The following is a 25,059-nucleotide window of genomic DNA, read 5'->3' on the forward strand; positions in this document are numbered from 1 at the left end:
CTTTGGCAACCGTTTGTGTAAAGAATGAACAACATGGGCGAGATTACACAACCCTGAAGAGCACTAATATATTTGATTAATTTGTGGGATTTTTTCCATCCTGCACATACATACTGTTTTCTATCGATCAACAATTCAGATAGTCAGGATAATGTAACAAAGTTTGTTTTTTTTATATGGAGATGGGACATTTTTTTAACGAGAGACGTGCTTGTGTTGTGTCAACGGCTGACGAAAAGTCAACAAAAAGAATCTTGCAGTGACTTTTGGGAGTATCTAAATTATGTTTCCTTCACCATTTGTTGTATGTAGGCCTCAATCTGTAATCACTCCCCCTCTCTCTCTTTCTTGCTCACCTTCTCTCTCTCTCTCCTCTCTCTCTCTCTCTCTCTCTCTCTCTCTCTCTCTCTCTCCCCTCCCACTCTCCCTCACTTCCCCTGCGGCAACAATCCTGACCTATTTAAAATTTAAAGTAATTTTCTTACAAAGTCAGCCTTAAATTTTTAATGATCAAATGTCAGACTAGAACAAATGCATTTCCACATTTCAGTCGCTGTAGATTTCAACCGTGGCATTTCTATACATACGTAATGTTTAATAGTTAAAAGTAAAACCTTAGATCAGCTTTGCTGCACACTGACAAACGCTTGTTTTGTTTTTTTCATTTTTGTTCAAAAAATTGGCCGCAATTGTTTTATTTCACACACATACAACAAATCACTTAAAATGACTATTTTAAAAAGAACAAAAGAAAAATGAATCAACCCAAGAGATCATTATATATATAAAACTATATTAAACTATCATTCAAATGATGCTTTATTGGCATTTTAGATATTAGAAAATCTTACATTTTAGAAGATTAATCAAGAAAGTTTTGTTCATATCTTCAAGTTTTAAATTTGAATTTGAAAAGTACGTTTTTCAAAAAATTAAAAAATGTCACTCTGCCTTTCCTTCTCCTGTGCTATTCATGAGTTTATGTGTGAAGTGTGAAATGATGTGTACACAACCTATTAAGCTATCGGGAATTCCACTACGGGTCAGTATTGACATGGCTGTCAAAGCAATTGAATAGTTTTGCGTTGGTGAATGATATCGGCTTGTGTTGAGTTCGAGGGCAAGTTTGAGATAATTGAAAATAAACAACCAAGTCCAATTGTTGTAAATAGCATTCATGTCAGGCTTGCACGCAATTTATCTCAATTCTAATCAAGTTTGTAGAACAACATTGCAGTGCATCGAAAAATCGCATTTTATTTTTCACATTTTGGCCACAAATCGTATACGTCCTAGAATCGATCGATTCATATTTATCCCAATTTATCAACAATTGTTAAACCGGTCTTAGAAGCTTGTCCCTCTAAACACCCAAGCAGTCTCGGGCTTAACATTTTTCCCCAAAAGTTTGAAGTTATTTTAATAGATAGCAGTTTTCTGGCCAAAAGGTAAAAAGATATGTTATCGATGTGAGGTAGAATACGACTACCACAATTGACAATGCATTGCAATTTCGATACCATTGGGGCTTAGGAATGTCTCGCCCGAAGGCCCAACTTAAACCTTGCCTTTACACGATACGATACCAATACAAGAATAGAAAAGTGCTCTCTCTCTCTCTCTCTCTCTCTCTCTCTCTCTCTCTCTCTCTCTCTCACTCTTATATATATATATATATATATATATATATATATATATATATATATAATATATTTCACACTATCTCTATCTCTTTCTCTCTACCTATCTAACGATATATTTACATATCTGTCTATCTATACATCTATCTATCTCTCCATCTATCTACATTCTCTCTCTCTCTCTCTCTCTCTCTCTCTCTCTCTCTCTCCCTTTCACACTATCTCTCTCTTTCTCTCTGTCTACCTATCTAACAATAAAATGTCTATTTACATATCTGTCTATCTATACATCTATCCATCTATCTATCTATCTATCTATCTATCTATCTATCTATCTATCTATCTATCTATCTATCTATCTATCTATCTATCTATCTATCTATCTATCTATCTATCTATCTATCTATCTATCTATCTATCTATCTATCTATCTATCTATCTATCTATCTATCTATCTATCCATCTATCTATCTATCTATCTATCTATCTATCTATCTATCTATCTATCTATCTATCTATCTATCTATCTACATAATTTTTATATATATATATATCTCTCTCTCTCTCTCTCTCTCTCTCTCTCTCCCTCTCTCTCACTCTTATATATATATATATATATATATATATATATATATATATATATATATATAATATACTAGTAAAAAGCCCGCAATTTCGCGGGAAAAGAACTATTTTCATTCGATACTGTACTCACCATCATTTAATGAGGGCAGATTGGTAAACAACGTTGTCTGTGTAATTTGGTATATCTTCGGTTGATTTTTCTGTGTGGCCCAACATGAAGTGTAAGCCACTATAGCCTCTGACCCGTGACACAGCAACATACAGTTGTCCGTGTGTGAATACCGGTTGTGGTAAGAAAATCCCCACCTTGCTTAATGTTTGCCCCTGAGACTTGTTAATTGTCATTGCATATGACAATTTTACCGGAAACTGTCTTCTATTTAGAATAAATGGTAAGCCTGAATCCGTTGTTGTCGTCAGGTTGATTCTAGGGATAAACACTATGTCGCCAGCTCTCGGACTGCTTTGCACTACCTTTCCATACTTAACAAATCACAATGCGGCCGAAAATCAAAACAATGGTCAAATAAGGAAATGTTAAACTTTCACAAATCTATCAAGGTTTGTTCTAGAGTTTTAAAAATACTTCTATATAATGACAAACTGAATAAATAAATGCCTGACAAAATATCAACGGTGAAAATACAAATTTAAAGAATACTGGGGATGTAGGAGCTTTCGGAATGTCTCCCCTTTACTTAACTTATGGAAAAACAAACACCCTAGCACCTTTAATAACACTTATGACTAACCTCTCGAGCTAACCCTAATAGAAAAAAAAGAATCAAAATGGCGACTGAAATACCTTCGTGTGATCAAGTGAATAATATCACTATGAATGCCACGATTTGCTGAAAAATGCCAACACACACACACACATGTATACACCACACACAACACACACACACACACAAACACACACACACACACACACAAACATACACGCAATTAGAACATAACCTCTCGAGCTAACCCAAAACATAACAAAACTGATCATCGCTAAATCAACGACACAACGGAAGTACTAATAATACTTGATGTCATAAATAGATGACGCAAATTGACAACTTTTTACAGTGTCAACATTAGTTGATTTTGAGAGCCAAGTGTCGTCGGTACATATTTTATGATATTATCTGTTTGACTCAACGAACTTTCAAACTGGCTTTAAATTATAAAAGGAAATCAAGTTATCTGTTTATCTATCTGTAAAAATACATTTCTAATTTTCAAATCTTTCAGTAGAGTTGTGCGCCGTATCAATTTTTTTATTTACTCAAATAAGCACAATGTTCTCCACAATGCTATATTTTTTAAAGAAAGGATTTCACACTATCTCTATCTCTTTCTCTCTACCTATCTAACGATATATTTACATATATGTCTATCTATACATCTATCTATATATCTATCCATCTATCTACATTATATATATATATATATATATATATCTCTCTCTCTCTCTCTCTCTCTCTCTCTCTCTCTCTCTCTCCATCTCTCCCTTTCACACTATCTCTATCTCTTTCTCTCTATCTACCTATCTAACAATATGTTTATTTACATATCTGTCTATCTATACATCTATCTATCTATCAATCTATCTATCTATCTATCTATCTATCTATCTATCTATCTATCTATCTATCTATCTATCTATCTATCTATCTATCTATCTATTATTATTTAAAATATTTACCACAATGTTTGAGACAGTCTACATTAATGTTTCAGGCTTAATTTGCCATCGTCAGGACTGAGTTGTTTTGTTGACTGTTGTTGTTTCTTGAAGTGGTTCCGGTTTAAAGTTGCTTAACAAGAATTTACGCCGATGGGGACACCTTCCGTAGATCTCACTTTTCATGTTGAGTGTGGCTTCATGAGGTTGTTTGATTATAGTATATTTTTCTTCCAGGCATAAGCTACATTGTTTTGATGTTGGTGTGTATCCTGTTGCTTTAGATAAAATTTTCCATGAAATGTTGTGGTCTATTTTGTTGTCTTTTAATTTCCAAATATGTTCGCTGAGTTTTGTGGATGTTTTTTTGTTAGTGTTTCTAAATGTTGAGGTGTGGAGGTTGTATCTTGTTTTGAAATTATTTTCTGTTAGTCCTACATATTTTTCTTGCTTGTTTGTTTTAGTTTCTGTGACTGTGGCTTGGTAAATTAAACTTGATTCTAAGCATTGATCTATCTATCTATCTATCTACATAATCTCTCTCTCTCTCTCTCTCTCTCTCTCTCTCTCTCGTCCCACCATCACGACTTCTTTCTTTTAAATCAATGTATTTATTCATTTTTTTATTTATTTATTTATTTATTTATTTATTTATTTATTTATTTATTTATTTATTTATTTATTCATTTTTTTATTTATTTATTTAATTCCTTTTTGTGTATAATATTGATCTGTCCCTGTTGATCTGACTTAACTCACTGAATGACTATGTGGTCTTATGGTAATGCAAGTGCCTTCGGAATTGGAATTCCAGGGTTTGAGTCCGCTCTGAACGGCGCAAAGTTGAGTCCCTGGAAAAGGCTTTTTATTCACATTCTCATGCGGTATTCATTTGTAAAATGAGTGCATGGCTGTTAGCAGGGTTGTCTTAATCTGAAAGAAATTGCAATATCTTCTAATAGGCATCATGTCTCGTTTTACATGTAAAATGTTGCTGTTGGCAGGGGAACCCTCGTAAAGCGCTTCAAGCAAGTCAGATCATATCACTCCAGTCTTGCAGTCGTTGCATTGGCTTCCCGTGGAAAAGCAGATTGCTTACAAACTTGCCTGTTACTGTTTCAAGTGCATCCATGGCACTGCTCCCAACTAACTTGTCATCTCTTCCTTCTATCTGCAATCCGAATTGCTCTCTCCGCGCATCTACTTCCCTGTACTTGAACAGTTTGATTCATAAGTCGAATTTTCACGACGTGCTTTCGCCCATTCTACTCCCTCTGTGTGGAATGCTCTTTCAGCGGACACCAAACATTGTAATTCTCTTTTCCTACTTTAAAACCTCTTTGAAGACAGAGTATTTCCTTTCAGTTTTCTGTGAGTGATTTTATTGATTTTATTGAATGGTATGATATATGATCGCATGTGCATATAAGTATAAGCGCTTCCGAGCAATTCTGGTGGAAAGGAGCGCTATAAGTACGTATTATTATTATTATTATTATTATTATTATTATTATTATTATTATTATTATTATTATTATTATTATTATTATTATTATCATTATTATTATTATTATTATTATTATTATTATCATTATTATTATCATTATTATTATTATTATTATTATTATTTAATCACAATTAGTGGATATTGCGTTGTATAAATGCTCAAGTTTAGGGGGGGTGTGGTAAGGAGAACGAGTTTTGTTGCTTTAACTCTTACTTACTTACTTAATCCTCTTCACTCAGTGTTGAAAATAGGGCTCCTTTCAACGTCTACCATCTGTTTCTGCCATTGGCTTTCTCGTTAAAGTCGATAAGTGCAACATACAGGGAGGGAGGGGGCAGTTCCACTCATTCGATTGTTCCAAAATTTGTCGAAGTACAAAAATGTGGTCTGTACATGATGATCTACCTCTCCTGCTGCATGCCTGTTCTTGTCGCCGGATGTTGTCAACTGCCACCGAGAGTCTTCTGAGTGTGGTCGGAGCCATCGGAGCCTGACACTGACCAAAAAATGACGCCAAAATGCCAGTCCTAGAGGGTTCTAGCGTGGCCTTCGTAAAGTTATGGCCTGACACTGACCAAAAAATGACGCCAAAATGCCAGCCTTTTGCCACAAAAGAAAAGAAATCGTGAGTTGTATTCAATAGTTCATCCAATGAAATAACGTGTTTCCTTGAGCTCTAGTAACGACAACTCACTAGACGCTACACAAACCTAAAAAATGACGTCAAACTGCCAGTCGTAGAGGGTTCTTGTGTCAGGCTGTTAATTATGTTAACGATGGCTAAGGCATGATACGGCTTAATATTTTACTGGCCAATGAGAGTAGTAAAGTGATGCCTCTCCAGTTTTTTCAATCCCCAAGGTCTGATAATAGTTTGATAATGGTTCCTTTCCTCCAAGTGTTTGGAACTGATTCCTGCTTCACCTTGCAGTATAGCTCTGAGGAGTAGGACTCTCTATATTACATTCTTCCTTCAACGTTTCAGGGCAAATACCATTATATCCAGGCATTTTCCCAATCTTCAGCTTTTTGGTTGTCTCTCTAATAATTTCTCCTCCTGTGATGTCACCAATATAAACTTCAAAGTCTTCATCTGCCTCGTTGATGTTGGGGAAGGTGCTCGGGTCTGGTCTGTTAATGATTTTTACTGAAAGTCCACTTTCCATCTTTCTAATTTGTTGTGTTCTTCTGCAATCATTGAGCCATCCTCATCCTTTACGAGAACATCTTGGTTAGGTCCCCTGTCTCCTGGAATTTTCTCGACTATCATGTAGTCTATTTGTGCGCTATGTGGTCTCGTGGTATGACACTCGCGTTCGGATCGGAAGGTCCTGGGCTCAAGCCTCGCTCGGTGCATTGTTGAGTTCTAGGAAAATGCTCTTTACTCACATTCGTCGACTTGTTCATTCATATATTGCCTTTAAATTAGATTTTCTTCAACTTGTTCATTCACATTGCCTGTAAACTAGATTTTCGTCAACTTGTTCATTCACATTGCCTGTAAACTATATTTTCGTCAAATTGTTCATTCATATATTGCCTTTAAACTATATTTTCGTCAACTTGTTCATTCACATATTGCCATTAAACTAGATTTTCGTCAACTTGTTCATTCCGACATATTGCCTTTAAACTAGATTTTCTTCAACTTTTTTATTCCGACATATTGCCATTAAACTAGATTTTCATCAACTTGTTCATTCCGACATATTGCCATTAAACTAGATTTTCATCAACTTGTTCATTCCGACATATTGCCTTTAAACTAGATTTTCTTCAACTTGTTCATTCATATATTGCCTTTAAACTAGATTTTCTTCAACTTGTTCATTCACATGTTGCCTTTAAACTAGATTTTCGTCAACTTGTTCATTACGACATATTGCCTTTAAACTAGATTTTCGTCAACTTGTTCATTCACAAATTGCCTTTAAACTAGATTTTCCTCAACTTGTTCATTCCGACATATTGCCTTTAAACTAGATTTTCGTCAACTTGTTCATTCACATATTGCCATTAAACTAGATTTTCGTCAACTTGTTCATTCCGACATATTGCCTTTAAACTAGATTTTCGTCAACTTGTTCATTCCGACATGTTGTCTTTAAACTAGATTTTCTTCAACTTGTTCATTCACATATTGCCTTTAAACTAGATTTTCGTCAACTTGTTCATTCCGACATATTGCCTTTAAACTAGATTTTCGTCAACTTGTTCATTCACATATTGCCTTTAAATTAGATTTTCGTCAACTTGTTCATTCCGACATATTGCCATTAAACTAGATTTTCTTCAACTTGTTCATTCACAAATTGCCTTTAAACTAGATTTTCTTCAACTTGTTCATTCCGACATATTGCCTTTAAACTAGATTTTCGTCAACTTGTTCATTCCGACATATTGCCTTTAAACTAGATTTTCGTCAACTTGTTCATTCCGACATGTTGTCTTTAAACTAGATTTTCGTCAACTTGTTCATTCACATATTGCCTTTAAACTAGATTTTCGTCAACATGTTCATTCCGACATATTGCCTTTAAACTAGATTTTCGTCAACTTGTTCATTCACATATTGCCATTAAACTAGATTTTCGTCAACTTGTTCATTCCGACATATTGCCTTTAAACTAGATTTTCGTCAACTTGTTCATTCCGACATGTTGTCTTTAAACTAGATTTTCGTCAACTTGTTCATCACAAATTGCCTTTAAACTAGATTTTCTTTAACTTGTTCATTCCGACATATTGCCTTTAAACTAGATTTTCGTCAACTTGTTCATTCACATATTGCCATTAAACTAGATTTTCGTCAACTTGTTCATTCCGACATATTGCCTTTAAACTAGATTTTCGTCAACTTGTTCATTCCGACATGTTGTCTTTAAACTAGATTTTCTTCAACTTGTTCATTCACATATTGCCTTTAAACTAGATTTTCGTCAACTTGTTCATTCCGACATATTGCCTTTAAACTAGATTTTCGTCAACTTGTTCATTCACATATTGCCTTTAAATTAGATTTTCGTCAACTTGTTCATTCCGACATATTGCCATTAAACTAGATTTTCTTCAACTTGTTCATTCACATATTGCCATTAAACTAGATTTTCGTCAACTTGTTCATTCCGACATATTGCCTTTAAACTAGATTTTCGTCAACTTGTTCATTCACATATTGCCTTTAAACTAGATTTTCGTCAACTTGTTCATTCCGACATATTGCCTTTAAACTAGATTTTCTTCAACTTGTTCATTCACAAATTGCCTTTAAACTAGATTTTCTTCAACTTTTTTATTCCGACATATTGCCATTAAACTAGATTTTCTTCAACTTGTTCATTCACATATTGCCATTAAACTAGATTTTCGTCAACTTGTTCATTCCGACATGTTGTCTTTAAACTAGATTTTCGTCAACTTGTTCATTCACATATTGCCTTTAAACTAGATTTTCGTCAACTTGTTCATTCCGACATATTGCCTTTAAACTAGATTTTCGTCAACTTGTTCATTCACATATTGCCATTAAACTAGATTTTCGTCAACTTGTTCATTCCGACATGTTGTCTTTAAACTAGATTTTCGTCAACTTGTTCATCACAAATTGCCTTTAAACTAGATTTTCTTTAACTTGTTCATTCCGACATATTGCCTTTAAACTAGATTTTCGTCAACTTGTTCATTCACATATTGCCATTAAACTAGATTTTCGTCAACTTGTTCATTCCGACATATTGCCTTTAAACTAGATTTTTGTCAACTTGTTCATTCCGACATGTTGTCTTTAAACTAGATTTTCGTCAACTTGTTCATCACAAATTGCCTTTAAACTAGATTTTCTTTAACTTGTTTATTCCGACATGTTGTCTTTAAACTAGATTTTCGTCAACTTGTTCATCAGAAATTGCCTTTAAACTAGATTTTCTTTAACTTGTTCATTCCGACATGTTGTCTTTAAACTAGATTTTCGTCAACTTGTTCATTCCGACGTAATACGAGTATCATTACAAGATTGAAGCCCTGGATCAGAATAATAATAAATATAATATTATAGGCAGTAAACCGTGACAGTTTTGTTATGCTAAGATCTTATCGGATCCAATAAGTTGCAAACTACTACGTCAAGACAGATCGATTAAGTCCACATTGACCTTTTTATTGCATTAGGCATGCATTCGTGTGTACTTCGTTACGTTTCTCGCTTTGTTGGAAGTGGCCAAAATCTATAGCAGGTCAACTGTTCTGGCGACTTGCCCTGTTTTTTGTCAGCTCATCGACAAAACGCATATTTATTATGTATTAGTTTGGTTTTTGTTGTTGTTTTTTTTTTTTTTTTGGAAAAGATTTGACAAGGAATTTTCTTCAATTGTCGATCGGTTAAAGTGACCACAACATGGCCTTTCAAAAACTCTCAAATGTGAAGATTAAAAGATTGTTTTGTTTGTTTTTAGATGTTTAACAGCGCTTTCGACACTATTTAGGTCATTTAAGCGCCCGAAAGATTAAAAGAACTGTGAGGTGTAAGAGATTTCGATGTTGTTTTTTTTAAAGGTAAAAAAAAAAAACAACAAAAAACCGACCGAAATTTTAAGTAAACTTTTCTGGCCAAATTATTATTATGATTATTATTATTATTATTATTATTATTATTATTATTATTATTATTATTATTATTATTATTATTATTATTATTATTATTATTATTATATTATTATTATTATTATTATTATTATTATCATCATTATTATTATTATTATTATTATTATTATTATTATTATTATTATTATTATTATTATTATTATTATTATTATTATTATTATTATTATTATTATTTTTATTATCATTATTATTATTACTATTGTTAGTTTCTTAAAAAGTCGTTTTTGTGCGACATATGGCAGTTCGTTGCATTCGTCCTGGCGACCGGGATTAACCCCAGCCCGAGACCCCGCCCCAACCCTGCACTGACTGGATCCGTTCATCGGGCTTTGACCTTGGTCTGTCTTGCCTTTGGCTTCTCGGTCAATCACGCACGCCACCGGGCCACGTGCAAATAGAATAAGATAAATAAAATAGATAGGCAGTAGATTTGTATAGATAGTTCGAAGATGACGTCATTCAGGTCTTTGTTATTGTTTTTTGCCATTCGCGTTCATGAGTAATGCTCACTGAACTATATTAACCCGACTATAAGCGTTCATGGATACACACAGTTTTGTGTGTTGGTCCGTTATACTTCCGGATGGCAATGTTATGAGCTTCTTAGCCAAGCGCATACTATCTATAGATAGTTCGAAGATGACGCCACTCATGTCTTTGTTATTGTTTTTTGCCATCCGCGTTTATGAGTAATGTTCACTGAACTGTATTAACCTGACAATAAACGTTCATGGATACACACAGTTTTGTGTGTTGGTCCGTTATACTTCCGGATGGCAATGTTATGAGAGATAATATGCGTTTGGCTAAGAAGCTCATAACATTGCCATCCGGAAGTATAACGGACCAACACACAAAACTGTGTGTATCAATAAACGTTTATAGTCGGGTTAATACAGTTCAGTGAGCATTACTCATAAACGCGGATGGCAAAAAATAATAGCAAAGACCTGAGTGACGTCATCGGGAGACCTTCCATAAGCTACTACATCCCAAGTATTCTTGTTCTAGTAGGGGGTTTGGGAGGGGGGGGGGGGAGACTTAAAAAAAATTGTTCACCCCTCCCAAACCCCCTACTAGAACAAGAATACTTAGGATGTAGTAGCTTATGGAAGGTCTCTCACGTCATCTTCGAACTATCTATAAGTTAACGATGGCTACGCGTTGTGTCCCATAATCGAGGTTTGCAATAACCTCGCAGTAAACCTGTTGTTAAGGCTAATAACACCCGTGCTCTTAATTATGGAGATTGAAATAGCCTTTGTCTAATGTGTATTCGTGATTGCGATAAAAGCTTTTTTGTTAGTTTAGTAATCGATTCCAAACATTTTAAAGTAGACATAACCTGGCCTTGCTTGGTTATCAAGGACAAATTAATTTTTTGCACGAAGTGCAAAACAAAGCTACCCCCCCCCCCCCCCCCACACACACCTTTTTTTTTATAAAGTATATTTTTACAGTTAGGTAATATGCGATAAAAAGGTCAGAAGAAGAAGGAAGAGTGCTGTTGAGGCCCCATGTTTCGCCAGGAGCCAAGAGGCATAAGTCAAAAGTCAAGTCAATAGACGATAGAAGGGGGCAAAACAAAGGTTTGAATCATCGATAATAAAGAACAATCAACGCATTCTGATTTTGACCCTCGTTAGCACACACATAATAAATGGCGAAATATTAATTGGCAAAATAAATGGTATATACTTGCTTGTTAAACACACACACACACACACACACACACACACACACACACACATATATTTATTTGTGAGTATGTTTGAGTACAATGGTATGTGGTCTAGTGGCATGACACTCGCTTTCGGATCGGAAGGTCCTGGATTCGAGCCTCGCTCGGCGCATAGTTGAGTCCTTGGAAAAGACTCTTTACTCACATTCTCTCACCGTACTCATGTGTATAATGAGTACCTGGCCGTTAACAGCGTTGTCTCAGTCCGAAAAAAATTGTAATATCGCCTAACAGGCGATATGTCCCGGCCTACATGTTAAATGTTGCTGTTGGCAGAGACCCCTTGTAAAGCGCTTTGAGCCCGTTTAATGGATATTCTCTATATAAAAGCTCAATTTTTTTAATAACATTGATGAATGAGTCATCTTCATTGCCTTTTTCACCCTGGGTCAGGGTATAGGCCACAGACAAACAGTTTCCATCCTTCTCTATCCTGAGCTAACTTTTTAATCTCATTCCAGGTCTTACCACTTCTCTGTATATTAGCTTCTTTAATTCTTCTGCATGTTCCTCGTGAGTACGTATGTTTATATTATATTCTATGTTTCAATCTATTCTGTAGCTGCTTCCAATCGCAGCCTTAGGCTACCACTGACTCTCATCCGAACGCGTCACCTGGATGTCAACGTGTCTTCTTTACATAGACATAGCAATATTGTTTTTTCATAAACTTTACTTTGTATTCTCGCCCCCCCCCCCCCCACCCCTCTTTAAAAAAAATAATTAAATTCCTTTTATTCATCCCATAGGGGAAATTTTTAGATTAAAAGTTTTCTGGCCAATATGATATTTTTAAAAAATATTCTGTTTTGGCTTCAACAGCCATGACGTCACTTCCCTCGTAATGACGCAGAGTAACTTAGTAACTGGCTCTAAACTATCGGAACAATGGCGGACGCCCTAATAAAATATGTCTCCGACGAGCATAAAAGTGTATCCAGAGGAGAAAAACATTATAAATATGATCATGTTTTGACTTTTATACATTCTGATCACATGAAAATATGTAAAGTTCTAGCCAGCATGAAGAATAAAAAGTACCAATTTTCTTTGTTTAGAACCACGCTGCTCGTCGTTGCTGGGCGACGTGACATCAGACTATTGAATCCAATTTAAGTGAGAGCTGACGAAATAATATGATGACCCTGCACCGTGAGGTCAAACCGCTCTGTCTTTGCTACACGATACAACAAAACATATAACAGATTGTTCTTTAGGGCTAAGGTTGGTAATAGCTCAACACCAGAGATTATAGCACGGATTATTTATTGGCCATAATATCATATGTAATTCATGGCCAAATCATAAGTTTGATATGTATACAGATGGGATTATATTCATGTGTGTCATAAATTGATGAGATATTATTTCGCCTGATGGCAAGTACAGTAGAACACTGTTTTCACACAGATTCAGTCGTGGAAATGTTTTCATTATTCCTTTATTTCGGCCGTGTTGGGGGGTGGGGTGGGGTTGGGTGAGGGGGGGGGGGGTTGTTGAAGAGGGGTCTATAGAACATATGAATTTTATTCATCTCTCGTATTTTTTGAGCATGTATTTAATTGTTAGCTTTTAATGGACCCTGGCATAACACAGTTTTGAGTCGGCAGTTCACAAATACATTGTGTGAAATGTAACATTCGGTGCCCTTTCTTAATAGGGAATGAGATTAGCTGAAGAGTAGCGTCCTTTGATAGACGTCACCCATAGTCTGTGACGTCACCGGCGGAAAAGTTATTAGAGAGAGAACGTCATGTTGGTTGTGCGCATGCCTCTCGTGCAAGGACGAGAGACCATCGAGAGACGAGAGTTTTTTTTTTTTTTAGAACCTATTACTGCAATCATAAATAACTCATTGCAGTCTGGGGCTGTACCAGATTGCTACAAAAAAGCAATTGTCACTCCTCTTTTTACAAAGCATAATTTGGACCCTGAAAATTTGAAGAATTACCGCCCTGTTTCTAACTTGCCCTTTCTTTCAAAAATCCTGGAGAGAGTGGTACTAGAGCAGCTAAGGAATCATCTAGATTCAAACAATCTTATCGAGCCTTTTCAACCAGCTTACCGTAAGCATCATAGCACTGAAACTGCCCTTTTGAAGATCGTGAATGACCTGCTGATAGCAAGTGACAATGGTAATATATCTATCCTTACGCTGTTAGATCTATCTGCGGCATTCGACACAATAGATCACTCAATCCTAAGTGATAGGCTTTATTCTGATTTTGGCATCTCTGGTACTACTCTTTCGTGGTTTAAATCATATCTCACCAATAGGTCACAGGCAGTGAGTGTAAATGGCAAAGTTTCTAACGATGTCTATATAGAATATGGCGTCCCGCAAGGTTCGGTTTTAGGTCCTATACTTTATACCCTTTATACTTTACCATTGGGCAGAGTAATACGCTCCCATTCTGTTAATTACCACATATATGCTGACGACACGCAGCTATATAACTCTGCTTCTCCTCGTGATCTCTCCTCTCTTGTCTGTCATATAGAAAATTGTTGTGACTCCATCAAAAGTTGGATGCTTGCAAATAAGCTATTGTTGAATGAAGACAAAACTGAAGTTGTTTTGATAGGAACTCAGCAAAAATTAAAGTCTTTCCAATTTCAAATCCTACTCTAACTATATCTAATTCTGATATTTCTATTTCTGAAAAGGCTAAAAATTTAGGTGTCATTCTGGATAGTTCTTTATCTATGGATCAGCATATAAACAATAATGTGAAAATTATGTTCTTTGAGCTCCGTAGAATATCACAGATGAGGTCGTTTTTACCTTTCAACACCTTGAAGATAATTGTCTCTGCATTGGTCTTGTCACGTCTTGAATACTGCAACTCATTGCTCGCTGGTCTCCCTAATAACAAAATAAACAAGCTCCAGAGAGTACAGAATTGTGCGGCTAGGTTAGTCCTGGGAAAATCTCATTACGATGATACACAGGACATGCTTCGAATCCTCCACTGGCTGCCAGTCCGGGCTAGAATTGAATATAAAATAGCCCTCATCTGCTTTGGTGTATTTGAGTCTTCTGTCCCTCTTTACATTCGACACTTACTCCAACCATACGTACCTCTGAGAAATCTTAGATCCCACGATTCAAAATTGTTAGCATCTCCTAAAACTAAACTTAAGTATTTTGGTGATAGGTCTCTTATGAAATTCGGACCCACGATTTGGAATGATCTCCCTCAATCTGTGAGATTCTCGAGCTCAATAGACATTTTCAAAAAAGCCCTGAAAACACATCTTTTCAGGAAATATTTACTTAATTGAATTTTAAATGTATTGTATATGACATTTATATTGATGATGTATTGATGCCCTTTAATGCTCTTAATTGTTTTGATACCTTGGTTGAATGTTGTTGTTGTTGTTTTTTTTTGTTGTTGTTTTTTTTAAAAAGCGCTTTGAGGTTTCGACGAAAGGCGCTATATAAATATGCTTATTATTATTATTAATAACTTTTCCACAGACTATGGGGGACGTCTAATCAAGGGACGCTACTCTTCCGCTAATCTCATTCCCTATTGGTGCCTGATGGTTCTGCTAGTTTGCATACGCTGGAGTTGTGTGTTTGTGTCTGTGTGTGTGTGTGTGTGTGTGTGTGTGTGTATTTGTGTGATTGGATGTGTATGTATGATTGTATGTATATGACTGTGCGGGTTTATTTTTATTTTTTTTACGTATGTGTGTATGTATGTATGTGTGTGTGTGTGTGTGTATTTGTGTGATTGGATGTGTATGTATGATTGTATGTATATGACTGTGCGGGTTTATTTTTATCTTTTTACGTATGTGTGTGTGTGTGTGTGTGTGTGTGTGTATGTATGTATGTCGTGTGATTGCATGTATATGAACGTGCGTGTTTATTATAATTTTGTTCCTGTGTGTGTGTGTGTGTGTGTGTGTGTGTGTGTGTCGTGTGCAACTGTATGTATATGAGTGTGCGTGTTTATTTTAATTTTTTTCACGTGTGTTTGTGTGTGTGTGTGTGTGTGTGTGTGTATAGGTGAAAGTGTATAGGTGAAAGTGAGTGTGTGCAAAATGTGCAGAAGGCTGGTTCTGACTTATCCCTAGTTAAGGGACTTAACATCCTTTAATCCTCTCAAAACCGTGTGTGAACTTTTATATAGCGCAATATCTACTAAAGGGGCTCAAAGCGATTTGCAAGGGGTCTCTGACCAAAGCAACTCGAAATATATAGAACGAGGCATGACACCTGTTAGCCGATATTCCATACTTTTAGGACAGAGACACCGCTGTTAAAGGCCAGGTACTCAGTTTACACATGAGTTGGGTGAGGACTCAACTATGCGACGAGCGAGGCTCGAACCCAGGACCTTCCTATCCGAAAGCGAGTGTCATACCACTAGACCACATAGCCGCACAAATATACAGGATATATGCAATATACAGTCAGTAGTGTATATCATCATCATCATCATCATCATCATCATTATCATCATCATCATCATCATCATCATCATCATCATCATCATCATCATCATCATCATTCATTATATTATTATTATTATTATTATTATTATTATATTATTATTATTATTATTATTATTATTTTCATCATCATCATCATTATATTATTATTATTATTATTATTATTATTATTATTATTATTATTATTATTATTATTATTATTATTATCTATTATTATTACTATTATTATTATTATTATTATTATTATTATTATTATTATTATTATTATTATTATTATTATTATTATTATTATTATTATTATTATTATTATTATTATTATTATTATTATTATTATTATTATTATTATTATTATTATTATATAGAGGCCTGCTTTGGGATTTACGTAAAATTCAGATGGATCGGAGAAAAGGTATCTGAACGTCCAGTCGAGATAAACGGCCTTTTTCTTCCATTTTTGTTGTTTGCTACAGAAGGGCTTTCAGCACGAAACGTTCCGTGTTTTAAGCGTTTGAATAAATGAGATGTGGGCGAAAACTAATAAAATATATTTATTTATTCATTTAATTTGTTGCATTTGTTATTGTTGTTTTGTCTTGTTGTTTTTATTGAATGTAGAGAGACAGGGGAAATAATCCAGTTAATTTTTTTTTCAGTCGGATATTGAATTGATTTTTGAATGTTTATAGTCCAGTTACATGGACTAATTTCGTTTGTTTTTCATGCCAACGGAAGTTGATATTTTTCTTACTCTCAAAGAATAACTCGGTAAAAACTATCTGGGCTAAAAACATCCTCGACTTTTGAATTATTTGAGTATTCATCAGATTACGTTGGATTTTCATATTTTTTGTCATCACTGTGAGAATCATAGAGGTTTGAGTCAGCTCTCATTTTGCGTTATTGTATCTCAGTCACAACATATATCAAACTAGAGAGGTTTCGTCACTCCAGACTCGAACTCGAGCGTCAACTGTCAACAAATTCAATTTTAATTTTTTTTAGTTTTAGATTTCAACAAACGCAGTGCCACATTAGTTTAGCGAACTCAAAATAGTCAAAGATTACCGTCGAGCTATTTAGACATTGAAAAACAAAGAAATCATACCTTTAAAAACAGTTTAAAGTTAAAGATGCACCTGCTTTCTCAAAAAAAAAAAAAAAAAAAAAAAAAAAAAATCCTAACTTGACCATCCTCCTATGAATTTCAACAAAAGTTACCTTTGGAACGGAATTATTTTTGTTCTTTTTTCATCTTAGAATTTTTTCCCTCGCACTTCTGACCAAAAATGAATAATATTTCACCTACGTTCACAAGTCCTATATCCAAAACTTATGGGCTTATTAATTGAATTGGAGTATATTTTGCGTTGGTTTGATTTTGAGATATTTCTTACTCAGGTTTTTTTCAGATTGTTACCTGGCCGATTCTGGTCAATCGATTTTTATGGCAATTGGAATAAGTCTTTCTTCTTTTCATCAGCGAATTCAAATTATAATTGAAAAAGTATGTCTTTCATTTCGCACCAAATTTTTGACCTGACTTATGGAAAGAATATTGAATATTGAGCCAACATTGGTGATTTTCACCGTCATTGTGAGCAGATGGAATCATACAATTTAAAAAAGAAATGTAACTGTATTACTCTTTTCATTAGAGGCAGTCTATCAAAATGCCTTCCTTTCTCAAAAGTCTTTCTTAACTAAACAATCGCATATAGGACTATATTTACGTAGTGTTTTTATGCACCTCCGCTGACGGTGTATCTTAACGGATCGTTTTTATACACTTCCGTCACGCATGCGCATTCCACCCAATTTCATCAGCGATATTGTGTTTCTGTATTTGGACATGGCGAAAGTTATATTGTGACATCTGTAGGATGTTTTTGTTAATAAATTTATATAATAATAATAACATTAATAATTTTAAAAATCGAAAAATAAAACCAGAAAATAGAAGTTGCATTGAAGGTAAAATAATGTTTTAAAATAAAATAATAAAATAAAATTCCCTTTATCATCCCCAAGGGGAAATTTGTCTTTAGGGTCTATTCCAAGGGAAGACTGGAATAACCCAGGCGTCAGCCGCAGAGCAGCGCCGCAAAGTGAGATAGGGCGAGGTGACTTGCTCAAGGCCACACAACGCAGCGGCGGGTGATTGAACTCGGTACCTTTCGGGTAGGAAGCAAAGGCCGTACCACTGAGCCACGCTGCCCCTCAATCAAGAAAGACCTTATTAAATGTTATGAACAGTCAGGTGGCTCCGTAGCGCAGTGGACAAGCTGTCGGACTCTAACCTTGAAAGTACCGGGTTCGATTCCTATTGTAGACATATTTTTAAATTTACTTTATTTTTGTTTCCTTTTTTTTTCTTTTTTTTTTTCAAAAACTTTTCATCAAGTTGTTAAAAAACATCGATTTTAATTTTCTAAAGTTATTTATTTATTTGAGATCAGTATTTGTGTGCCATGTTTCTTTTTACTTTTAATTTTTAAAATTATTTATTATTCTTTAATTTTTTGTCATTGTATAAACGTACATCGGTAATCACTAAGCAGCGAGCTAAACTACAATCTAAAACTATTTAAACCTCATGGACGTATGCAGCAACATTTTCATTAATTTACCATCACCGCCAACAGAGGTGCATAAAAACGGTGCGTTTTTGTACACCTCCTATGGAGGTGCATAAAAACGGTGTGTTTTTGTACACCTCCAATGGTGGTGCATAAAAACGCCACCTATATTTATATTGTTAGCAATTTTTCATCCCTTTTATAAACTGGAACAATCCGCCTCATACTATAGTTATAGCCTATTAAAGCTACGACCAAGAGGGCAAGAGTCCTAAATGATAATCAAAAGATGGGAATTGCCCATAATTATTTCCAAGTACTAAGACAGATATCAGTTCTTATCAAGTACTTGATAAATTTGCTGCTTAATCAATACAGTGCACCTCGGGTACAGCAACCTCAGATCCAACTAAATTGCAGATTCAATGAAAACTTTGAAAATCCCAGTAATTTTGTGTGTGTTTTTTAAAAATTTGTTTCTATTTGACATAGCTAAAGCCACCTAACATTCAATGAAGTTGATAAGCACACACCTTGGCTACAATAAAGTAATAGAAACAGCGAAGAGCATGCCGAGTGGAGACAAAACTGGCATTTTAAAAAAAAATATGAATCGTGCATCAAAAAAAACAAAAAAAAAAAACCAATAAAAAATGAGCTTTTATATAGCGCAATATCCACTTAACGTGCTCAAAGTGCTTTACAAGGGGTCCTTGGTCAACAGCAACATTTAACATGTAGGACGAGACATGACGCCTGTTAGGCGATATTACAATTTTTCGGACAAAGACAACGCTGTTAACGGCCAGGTACTCATTTTACACCTGAGAATGGTGAGAGAATGTGAGTAAAGAGTCTTTTCCAAGGACTCAACTATGCGTCGAGCGAGGCTCGAACCCAGGACCTTCCGATCCGAAAGCGAGTGTCATACCACTAGACCACATAGCCGCATCCCTTCTCAAACTCAGTGAGCTTTATTATAACACCAGCATTGTCTAGTAACTTTCATATATTGTAATACAATGACAATCAAGTCATAGAGGCAGGAATGGTGGCATTGTGTGCGTGTGTGTGAATGTATGGCAAGCAGTGCTGTGACTCAGTAGTGCCAGCGCAAGCGACATCGACTCTCACACGCACATCGCAATAGAATGATTTTATCTCTCTTTTTAGGGCTGTGTTCATGTAGTGTAGATTAAGATTCCCTTATATGAATTATTTTGACTTGAAATTCGATTTTCCAGGTTATAAGTAAATACAGTGCAACCTTTGGATAATTACACCCCTGATTAATGACTACCCCTATATAGCGACATTGTTCTCCATTTTTTGCTATCTGTAAAAATAGTGACATAGTAAAACCCCTGTTTATCGAAATCCTTAAAACAATAATCGGCAGTTGATACAATTCTTGATACACGACCATTGTAATTTCGTACTCTTAACCAATAAAAAACGCCTTTTTTTCCCCTCCCAATGAGATCACTTTCTCACTGACCAATCAGAACACAGAACAGGCTGCATGTGTTAGAAATTTAACTCTCTCAAGTTCGTATGAATGAAAAGTCAAACAAATTTGTTTCGATCTTCAAATTTGGTGAACTCAAGAGAGTTTAAATGCCCAGAAACATGAAATGATAGTTGTTTGGAATGTTAAAAAAAATTATCCTTTTTTGTAAATAAAACATAATATAAATTATAATCTAATCCTAGTCTCATTTTGTAACCTTTTGTCTCAAAACGGTTAGGCTATAATATTTGAGTTAAAATAAATGTCGTCAGTAAGAAGACTTGACCTTTATTTTTTCAGTTTAAAAACACTTTACTGATCATTTTGACTTTATATTCACATTTTTTTGTCTTGTATATTCCAGATGTCTCAAGACAAGCTGATGGAGTGGCTACCCAAGAAGGGGCAGGTCTATCAAGAGGATATGCCCACTGTGGTCTTGTGCAAGCCTAAGCTGTTGCCTCTCAAATCAGTAACGTTGGAGAAGATGGAGAAAATGCAAAAGGAAGCTCAGGAACAAGTCAAGGAACAGGATAGACAGGAAAGACTTCAGGAACAAGATTCAACGGGTCGTTTTTCATTATAGCATTTATAAAGTTTGGTATGTGTTTGTGGAGGCGTTGTGTAAAATTGTGGACTTTGATTTAATGGGAGAATGTTTTTGAAAGGAAGTTTAAAAAGTATGAACTCTAGACATAAAGAGGCCATTACAGGATGAAATCCCCAAACTTCCTGCTAAATAGATAAACATCAACTGTACAGCTTGTAAATCTTTCCGTCATCGTACGAAAGTAAGGAATTTGCTTGTCTCGCATCAAAACTAAAGTTACAGATTCTCTTAGTCAATTCTTTCAAGACATTTTTCAAAGCTCTCTGTATTAAAAAGTTTTAGATTTTTCAATAAAGCTATTGAGAGTTTGGAAACTAGTGCAGTATTTGGTGGCTGACACACTCTGCAACACGGCACACGGACCTGGGTGATCAAATTGTATCTATATATAATAAGTCGTTGCTTCTCATGGGCATCGGATTTTGTCACACTTGAATTCTAGCGTGCTCTTTTGCTTCTCCCACAAGCGTGCTAGAATCTAGCAAATACTGTAGCAACAAAGTAATTAATTTTCATTTCCTTTTCTACAAAGTGGATTGAAGAATGGTATTGACCCTAAATCATTCAAAGAATTTTTTGACCTATTTCTTTATTCATCTAACACCCTCCATTGCTAGCCTCATTCATTGACGAAAAGGGCAGGAAGAATGAACAATTTCATCAATTTTTTTTTCATGTATAACGTGATGTAGGATTCGTCATCACCAGCATTTGATGTGATTGTGAAATCTTGGGGCTGTAAAATGTGAACTTAAACACTTTAATCACAAACTCCTGAAAGAGTGATGTCTCCGTTGATTCGTTCATCAAAAGTAATGTACATATTTTCCTTTCCAATAATGTCGATTTATTTTGTAGGAACTCAATGGATTCCATTCTTTTCAATATTCATCATGTGAATGAATCATCTTAAAGTTAACCCTCTCTTTACCAGCTATTTTCAGAATTTTACTCCAATATTTCATACTCACCCAACACAAAAATAGCTTTTTCAAACAGATTAGCAATGAGTATATTCTGTATTTTGTTCAGAAAAATTAGCTCTGCAACGCAATGTCGAGTTTTTATAGCTATAACTATAACTAAATAAAATCAGAATAAGAAAAATGTTGGCTACATTGTAACGAATGTGACGATTTTCCTATGGTTGGTAAGGAGAGGGTTAAAGACTATAAAGTAATAAGTCAGAATACAATAAAACCTCACTATGCTTCACCACTTGGACAATGTGGCTGATGTGTGTTGAGTTCAGGTGTTTGTTAGATAGATTAAAAAAAACAAAACGCGAGCTTTTATATAGCGTGATATCCACTTATCATGTTCAAAGTGCTTTACAAAGGGTCCCTGACCAACAGCAACAAGTAACATGTAGAATGAAACATGACGCCTGTTAGGTGATATTGCAATTTTTTCCGTCAGAGACAACGCTGTTAATGACCATGTACTCATTTTACACCTGAGTACAGTGAGAAAATGTGAGTAAAGAGTCTTTTTCAAGGGCTCAATTATGCACCGAGTGAGACTCGAACTCACAATCTTCCATCCAAAAGCGAGTGTCATACTACAAGACCACATAGCCAATGGATTACTTCATATTCCATCATGGAATTCTTTGGGAACTACATCTACTGATGATGCAGCGTGGAAAGTTTTACATTACATTTATGTTACCTCACCTTTTCCATCCAGCACCAACATTTCATCTGGGTGGGGTTCCTACCTCCCATAGTGTACTTATTGTGTCTTCTATCCCCCTATATCTGTTTTCCAACTTGCTTTCTGTCTTTGTCTTGGAATGAGATTACTTGGTTTTGTCCTGCCTGGCTGGGAGGAAACAGTCAAATGCATAGTTATTGTTTTGGGAGATGATATTTTTTTCCTTGTAAATCATCTCTCTGTTATGTATTATATCTATTTGTTCTAATTTAAAATGTAAGCATTTGAGTGTATTCCTCTTAGTGGGGGCCGTGCTTGTGTCCGGATGAGACTTATTGGTGATCTCAAACTAAGAACATTGATGGTGTGCTCTTGGAATCTACATCTGATCCCTATTTGTTCCCAGTTCCCCTTTGTCTTACTTTTTCTTGGATGCTTTAATTGTAATTCTAGAACTTTTTACTGTCCCATTTTCTTCCTTTTTACTGGCGCTGATATAACCTAAATGTGTTGCAAGCGCCGTAAAACCCTTAAAAACAAAACAAACCAACATTTCATTGGCAAGTTATGAATAGCTTTGACCACATATATTGTGATAAATCTATTTTCTGTAATTGCCAAGTTATAGTTTCAAATGTGATAAAAATAATGGATGGCATTTTCAATGCACTAATTCTTACGACAGCATGCTCAAGGCATTAACATTAACATAAACAATTAGAGAGTGAAAAGAATTGTTTTTAGTCTGTTTTTGGTATCTTTTGTAGTCTCTCTTAGCTCTTATGGTGGTTTAATGAAGTTTTACTGTATTTTGTTTTTGTTACATTTGTAGCTTTTATATATATTTTTTCAAACGCCTGATGTCCTTTTATTTCACACTTAATAATACATTTTCAATTTGTTGAACATTTCAGCCCTGAATTTCTTTGTTGCTTTTTTTTGTTCATTTTCTTCAAAACGGCTGGGTGGGGTTCCTGACCTCCCATAGTGGGCAGGGGGGCACTTTCTGTGTCTTCTATTCCCCTAGCCTATGTTTTCCAACATGCTTTCTGTCTTTGTCTTGGAATGAGATTACTTGATTTTGTCCTGGTCCTGGCCAGTTACCTTGGCTAAGAGGGAAACAGTCAAATGTATAGTTTGAATTTTGGGAGATGAAATTGTTTTCTTGTAAATCATCTCTCTGTTATGTATTGCATTATTATTGTTTTAAATATATATGATTTGTAAACATTTGAGTGTGTTCCTCTTATTGGGGACCTCTGGGTGGGGTTCCTGACCTCCCATAGTGGACAGGGAGGCACTTACTGCGTCTTCTATCCCCCTATATCTGTTTTCCAACAGGCGTTCCATCTTTGTTTTGGAATGAGATTACTTGGTTTTGTCATAACCCTGGCTGGATACCTTAACTGGGAGGAAAGCAGTCAAATGTATAGTTAGAGTTTTTGGAGATGATAATTTTTGTCTTGTAAATCATCTCTCTATTATGCACTGTATTATGTTTTGTTTAAATATTATATATGATTTGGAAACATTTGCGTGGATTCCTCTTAGTGGGGACCTGTGATTGTTCTCTGGATGAGACTTTAAGATGATCTCAAACTAAGTACTTTGATTGTGTGCTCTTGGAATCTACGTCTGTTTCCTATTTGAACCAATTCTCCTTTGTCTTAGCTTTTCTTGTGTGCTTTAATTGGAATTCTATAACCTTTTACTACCCCAATTTCCTCCTTTTTACTGGCGCTGAAATGACCTAAATGTGTTGCAAGCGCCGTAAGACCCTTAAAAACAAACGAATTAGTGGGGACCTGTACTTGTCTCAGGATGAGACTTTTAGGTGATCGCAAACTAAGTGCACTTGATAATGTGCTCTTGGAATCTACATCTGTTCCCTATTTTAACTAATTCCCATTTGTCTTACTGTTTCTTGGGTGATTTAATTGTAAATCTTTAGCTTGTTTTCTTTTCCATTTTCTTCCTTTTTTTTGAGCTGATATGACCTACACGTGTTGCAAGCGCAGTAAAACGCTTAAAAACAAACAAAACATAAGAAACAACATCTACTTTCCACAAGAGAGCACATAGATGGTCGGTGGATCAAATCTCTGAAGTCTACATATAAAGATTACGCACCATGTTTTATTCTATTTTGAGTAGATCAGACCTTCGAAAATGGTCCCATCCAACATAATACCGTTTTAAGTCAGTAAGTCACAATTATAGATCTTGATACAACAACAATAAAAAAAAAGAAAGAAAAAGAAAGCCCCAAAAACCTGAAGCATTTATATAGTGCAATATCCACTAAATGTGTCCAAGGTGATTTACAGGGGGTTCCTGGCCAACAGCAACACTTATAGGAAAAGATATGGCGCCTGTTGGGCGATATTACATTTTACTCCAACACAGTACTGTTAATGGCAAGATACTCATTTT

The 25,059-nt window shown here is 35.2% G+C and overlaps 1 protein-coding gene across 2 annotated transcripts; it reads left to right on the forward strand.

The window, feature by feature from the left end:
- Positions 1 to 17,013: 17,013 nt before the first annotated feature.
- Positions 17,014 to 22,783, forward strand: LOC144966231 (BBSome-interacting protein 1-like). 2 transcript variants are annotated; one of them, XM_078902413.1, is made up of 2 exons: positions 17,014 to 17,147; positions 20,725 to 22,783. In XM_078902413.1, exon 2 carries the CDS (start codon positions 20,725 to 20,727, stop codon positions 20,944 to 20,946), a length of 222 nt encoding a protein of 73 aa, XP_078758539.1. In that variant the 5' UTR covers positions 17,014 to 17,147; the 3' UTR covers positions 20,947 to 22,783. The 2 variants fall into 2 exon arrangements, with proteins under 2 accessions (XP_078758539.1, XP_078758540.1); XM_078902414.1 differs by having other exon boundaries at positions 17,022 to 17,132.
- The last annotated feature ends 2,276 nt before the right edge of the window (positions 22,784 to 25,059 follow it).

This window comes from Berghia stephanieae, chromosome 2, assembly GCF_034508935.2.
Source record: "Berghia stephanieae isolate SIO BIC M18660-M18661 chromosome 2, UCSD_Bste_1.3, whole genome shotgun sequence".
Taxonomy (NCBI): Eukaryota; Metazoa; Mollusca; class Gastropoda; order Nudibranchia; family Aeolidiidae; genus Berghia; species Berghia stephanieae.

What these genes read in the sequence shown, in the direction of transcription:
- LOC144966231 (XM_078902413.1), top strand. Translation starts at nt 20,725, where the DNA reads ATGTCTCAAGACAAGCTGATGGAGTGGCTACCCAAGAAGGGGCAGGTC.